Source organism: Atta cephalotes (assembly GCF_000143395.1).
Source record: "Atta cephalotes unplaced genomic scaffold scaffold00001, whole genome shotgun sequence".
NCBI classification, from domain to species: domain Eukaryota; kingdom Metazoa; phylum Arthropoda; class Insecta; order Hymenoptera; family Formicidae; genus Atta; species Atta cephalotes.
The window spans coordinates 827,145-833,741 of NW_012130065.1; the positions used below are offsets into that span (position 1 = coordinate 827,145).

Sequence of the window (6,597 nt, forward strand, 5' to 3'; positions counted from 1 at the left end):
TAGTTTAATCTTTCATTTGCCTGTTTATTGAATTATTTTTGTTTTACCATTTTTAAATATCCATACTTGAACATTTTTGCAAAAAATCTTCTAAATTGAAAGAACATTAAATTACAATTCCTTTAAAATGAAATAAAAACTAAAAACATATACTTTATTAATTTAAAACTTAATAATCTAAAATAAGGAAAATAAGATACTTTTATAAAAAATAATCATTCCGATTAAATGAAAGAAATCGTGGGAAATCTGCATATCGTTTCATTAAATATATTAGAAAACAAAGTACAAATTATTTGTAGTCTAACATTTATATAATTATGCTTTTTACGCTGAATTGTTCGTTTCCTAGAGTGTCTCTATATATTCTATTGGTTACTCGTCGATATTTCAAGATCTTAAGCGCATTTCGAAGAAACGATATAGTATAGAGTACGCACGTACACGCATTACATACGTTTACACCCGCATCGCGTGACGCAACTGATGACATCATTCGCTGGTTTAACGGCACTCAAAAAGCTTTGAAAAAGGAAAAAATGGGCTGAATGTCTGCCTTTCCATTTCGAGTTTATTCCAAATTTAATTAAAATGAAATTGTTTTTAAATGAAATTCTTTTATAAAAAGTGTCGTAACGGAAGAACTTTATTGGACATTTAGAAGTTTGCGAACGGTATATTGGTTTCGTTGGCGAGTTTCGTGGGAAAGGAGGCTTCTAAAGTAAGATACTGAGTGGACGGTCCTATGGCTTCGGATTTAGGATAAGTTTTAATGCATGTCCAGTGATTATCAACAACGAAACTATCGACGAAGGTCAATAGCTATATGTTTCACAATTGATGTCAAACAGACGAGGCAAGTACGATGATTAACAGCTCGTATACACGAAACTTGCGACATTTTTTCCGTATAATCTGAGAAACTTTTGTTTTATTTGCAATCTTAACAGTGCTACAAAATAAGTTTAATTAAACAATTATCAAAAGAAGACAGTTTTTTTTTTTCGAATTATTATAGATGCTAGTGAAATCGAAACAATAATTGATTTCTCAATTCGTAGACCTTTATAAAATAGAATAGAATAAAGCGTTCATCCAAAGAAAGGTTTCTTTGCTATACGGTTAAAAAGTTTCTTTAATTTGAACATAATTTCTTTAAATCAAATAAATTTTTTTATTTAATTTCAAAAAATAATGTTTAAATCAAAGAAATGACATTTAAATCAAAGAAATTTTTTTCTTTAACCGCATAGCAAAGAAATATTTCTTTAAATCGAAGAAACCTTTCTCTGGGTGTCTATTGAGATCTGACAAATCTTATAAGGCTACATAAAACTGAATTGAATTTTAATTAAATACAGATAGACAGATCATAAGTAACACTTTCGCTTAACTGCCGCGCCTTGGCAACTAATGATACAGTCTGTTGCTAAAAATTTAACAAGCTATGTGAACGAAGGGAGGAATTGAATTCCATATTAAATTATTTAAATACAATTAATTAAATAAAATAACTGAGATAAGAAAAGATTGATTTCGTGACTTAAAAAAGTTCTACAGTTTCATCATATTTGTACGCATATATATGCATTCTCGAAAAAATGTTGATACATGTCTCTCTCAGAGCTTTGATGAAAGAAGAAGCGTGTAATTGCAATAAAAATATGTCGCGGTAGACTTTAACAAGCGGAATCAAAAGATTGTAAGGTTCGCGCTATATGAGACGAGATAAAAAGGGGTAATGGCAGTAAATGCGAATGTCAAGGCCTTCGGCGCACGAGATCAGAATCGACCTGGCCATGAGTGTAAGAGGAAAAGAGAGCGAGTTGCTTGTACTATTATGCGGATACATTGCGTTCAGAAAACGATAGAGTTGAACGATTAGCAAGCGCGATATAGTCAGGACTGAAAGAATCGCCACCGTCGAGAGTCGCCAATGTAATTTTAAATTGATCGTCCTTTCCGATAGAGAACACGCAATCGACAAGTAGTGCGCTTGCATCAAAAATCTGTATAATATTCGCATCAAGCGTTAGTAATTAGAATATTTTCTTCTGTGACGACACAGGTAAACATGTAAATATTTTATCTCATTGCCATGATAACGTGATCTTTTTTTATCGATAAAAGAAGAGATTTTTAATCAAGATTACTATACAAATTATGGAACGATTTTGTATGACGAGCGTGATCGGGAATGTGAATTAATATTGAAAAGAAATTGACGTGTATAGGATACGATGAGACACGTCGAAGGACAAGGTCGCTTTGCGAAATCCAGGGAGACGTATCGGAATTGCCAGGTCATCGATCAATTTTCTGATTACGTTGCATTATGAACGAGGGTTCGTGACGATCACGGAACTGCCCACGTTCGCAAGAATGATCAAAACGACGAGCGAATGATTAGGTAAACCAACGGCAATTGAATCACAATTGTAATTATATGAGACCAAATGAAAATCTGTTGATTTTCATATAGATGTAAAAATTAAGAATAATATAATATTTTTGGGTCATGAAGTAATTATCTTTATTTATTTTCACACACAAATGTTTTCGAGGATCTCAATTTTTCTTCAATTTACATCAATATAAAATCGAGTAAAGAATCCGTTCTAATTGCATGAGTCCCGATGAAATTACACTGAAAGAAAAGATTGGCTGAATATGGCATAATATTTTTAATTGGTTGCAGCAATCAATTTTTAATTGCGTTAGAATCAAAATTCTATATTGCCATTGCGGATAGACTAATGCAATCAAAAATTGGCTGCTGCAGTCAATTAAAAATTATTCATATTTTATCATCTAATTTGCTGCAGCAGTCAATCTTTTTTTTCAGTGTAGCAAATTCGATTGGGCGCACAAGTGCAGATTAAAACTGTTGTGTACGAATTTCATTTTAGTGTAAAGATAAAATACAAATATTTCGAATTATAAAATACACATTTTTCCTAACAACGCAATAAAATGAATAGAAAATTTGATTGTTTCTATATATATTTATTTTAAATAATAATAAGATTGGAAATAATTTCTGAAATTAATTCATTTAAATGAATATATATAACATACATTCAATTCAGATCGTAGTATTTGCTTCGTATTTAAAGTAATTTATTTTAAATACACATTTTTATGGCAACTTGGGTACGACAGCTTTAATGTGCACCAATGCATTGAGTACGTCCAATTGAATTATCAGTTTTCACATGTAACATAGCTTCCAATGTAATGAAAATATTGTATATATACACAAGGTTCAGTAATGATTAATTTTTTAAATTATCATCATGTAAAGAGAATAGATTAGAGCGATGTGATCTAAAGCATAGACTTGTGCGGAGAACCTATGTTCAAACTCATCTGATTACTGGAAACTTTATTCTAAGCTGCGCTCTCCATATATTGAATAAAAAATGAGGACTCATGTATGGAAAACTGAGCTCCGTCTTCTCGAAAGACATTAAACTTGTGTTAGAAATGCAGATGCAAAACAACAGGATGTCGACTGTATGAGAATCAACACGGTCGTTATCGATTCCATTGATATGTTATGCACTCGAGACAAGAATTGATGTCAAAAGGAGGAGTTCGAAAGCCTACCCGACAAGCGAGGAGGTAATATGCTATTCAAACGTTAGATTCTTATACATAGTTTCTTACTGCAAGTTCGTGCCACTAAAAGCCCATCGTTTGCTATAAGTTCAGGGCTTCAAACGTTTGATTTTTATAATTTCTTACAGAATGAGCTTCATCGAGTATTATTCTTTCTCAATTGAGAAACGTTCAAAGCAGTTTGTGAACTTATAGCAAACAAACTATGACTCTTACTGGCACAAACATGCAGTAAGAATCTAAGAACCTACAAGATAATATATCTCATCTCCTTAATGGACTTAGATAAGCTTTTGAACTCCTCCTTCGATATCAATTCTTGTTCCGAGTGCATAACATGTCAATAGAGATATACTGAAGATATATTGAAAAAGGATAATATCCAAAGCTTATGTAGTAAAAAACTACAAGAATCTAGCGTTTGGAGCAGCTTGTATATTTATATCGAGCAAACAGTGGACTCTCATTAGCACGCTTATATGAAAACCTAACTTATTTGGTTCGATGAATTTAATTTTCACAATAATGCAGTAAATAAAAGATGTCATAAATGTAAGGCTCAATAATAGACAATTTTTTAAATATAGTATTAATTTTAAATATAGTATTAAAAACTGTCTATTATTGAACCTTATATTTATAACCTTATATTTATAACATTTTTTGTTTACCACATTATATGTGAAAATTGAATTCACCCGAACTAACTTTATCATATAATTATCATTAATATAGACCCTGCGCTAATTATTTAGAAAATTGTTGGGTCCACTATATAATTAATGCGCAGTTCTTTGTTAAGCCATCAATTTTTTTTCTTTTATCTCATAAATGTTTTCTTAAATAATCGAATAATCGAAGATCATAATAATAATAATCTAATTACTCACATCTAATTAAATTGCTTCTTTTATAAGATTTTCTTTTATAAATCGCGAGACTTTACCTCGATGGAAGAGGATTCAAATTAATGTTAATAGACTTATGTATAGTTATCATCCTCGAAATTGTTGCAAGTCACGAGACGATATTTTGGAGTTCGTTCCCCCCTGATTTCGGCTATGTAATCTAAGCTATCCTCGCGTTGTGCTGCAACCACGTGGCATGCGTACATACGCGTTTATCGGCGCAAGCGTATCGGTTAGCCCTGGTTAGAGAACTCTAGCCGTGGCGAATTTATCTTATTCGATCGCGTGTGCAACAACCTCTGTTTTCGTTTGTCAAGCATTTGCATAAGCGAAACGAGCGGACGCATTCGGACGACGAATAGCAAATGTTAACGCGCGTTAACACATGATAACGCGTTATCCGAACTGTCTCCGTAATCATTGTTCGTGTCGATAATAATCCCGTTGTAGTCATTGCGAGATCAGAGTCGATCAGAGTTAAATGTAAACAACACGTTGATGCGAAACGTGGTGAACGAATTAGAACATCGTATCATATGTTGCGTACGCGGACGTGTGCTGCGAGAAAAGAACGGGACACTTTCTTCACCATGTTCGACCGCAATGTACGGCAACCGCTCGCTCGCGCGCATTCGCGTATACATATATGTGACCTACATATCTGGAATTGTCGGTCTTATTAGAATCGATCTATCGGATTCCGTTGCCGCAAGGATTCTAACTGAAGCGACAGCTCGTACGGCAATACGAGTAAGGATAAATGAGCACAAGGCCGATACCGATTGAAAAATTAAATGTCCTTGTTCAACTTTTTATATTCAACGTGAAGCTTCCCTGTACATAGAATAATAATTCATTATTAGAAATAAAACTGAAGCTTTTTCGGTGTTCGGTTATTATTATAATACTTCAATATATGTATTCAGATTTCACATTCTTCGAATATCTTTCCCAATAGACATATTAACGTATATACGTATTTCATCGACATTAATGTTTCTTATCGAACTTCACGTATAGTTTGCAAATAGACACGTAACGTTATATCGGCTCTTTTTATTTGTAAAACTTGAGTTATCTCTACATGCTTTTCTACGGAAGTTCTGGGGACAAGGGGAGAAGGAGCTTATACGATCCGTACGCTATACTTTGCTGTGTACAACTACAATGTTGCACTCACCTAACGTAGACACGGCAGGTGGAATTGTTCACACGCCGGTCACTGGCAAGTCGTCGGTGATCTTCGAAGAAGTCCTTAAGTGCCGTGACGCCCAGAACGAATACTACGGGGATCATCGCAATCTCCTTGCCAAACGCGTTTATAGCCGGCACCCAATTAAGCAGCACGATGAAAATGAAGTACAGATTGGCCACACGGTGGAATTGCTCTAGCAAATTACGAGGTAGGAAGCTCAACGCCGTGTACTTCGTTGTGCGTACCCTGAAGAAGAAACGAGTACGCGTGTGAGACAATGGACCGTCCGCGTCTGATTCAGAGATTCTGGCCACGAGACGATAAACTTTTGATTGGTCGTCGAATTAATCCGTTTGTTAGTAAATCAATTCAGAGAAATAAACCTATTTTTAATCAAAGTGGATCTTTTAGTGTTTAATTATTTCAAAGTGAATTTATATACAAGTTTGTAAACCAAAATCTTTTTCGATCGCAATCATGAACAGAAGTAGAGTAATAATATCACATTGACAAGCAATTAAATAATTTTTTATGCTGATAAGCAATTAAAAAAGGATGTTAATAATTCGTCGACTATAATAAGTTAGAAGAGAAGGAGTACAATAAGAGAGTATAAGTTAAAATAAAATAACATGTAAAAAGAGACAATGTGTGTGCGCACACACACACACACACACACACACACACACACACACACACACACACACACACACACACACACACACACACACACACACACACACACACACACACACACACACACACACACACACACACACACACACACACACACACACACACACACACACACACGACACACACTACACTGACACGACGACACACGACGACACTACTACTACTGACTTACACACG

The 6,597-nt window shown here is 34.2% G+C and overlaps 1 protein-coding gene across 1 annotated transcript in view; it reads right to left on the reverse strand.

The window, feature by feature from the left end:
• LOC105626503 (probable phospholipid-transporting ATPase VD) overlaps positions 1-6,597 on the reverse strand; it is an 18,144-nt gene that overhangs the window by 9,689 nt on the left and 1,858 nt on the right. Inside the window, exon 3 of the mRNA XM_012207837.1 lies at positions 5,710-5,970. Within this exon, the coding sequence (XP_012063227.1) occupies positions 5,710-5,970 (261 nt within the window). The remainder of the gene's footprint in view (positions 1-5,709; positions 5,971-6,597) is intronic.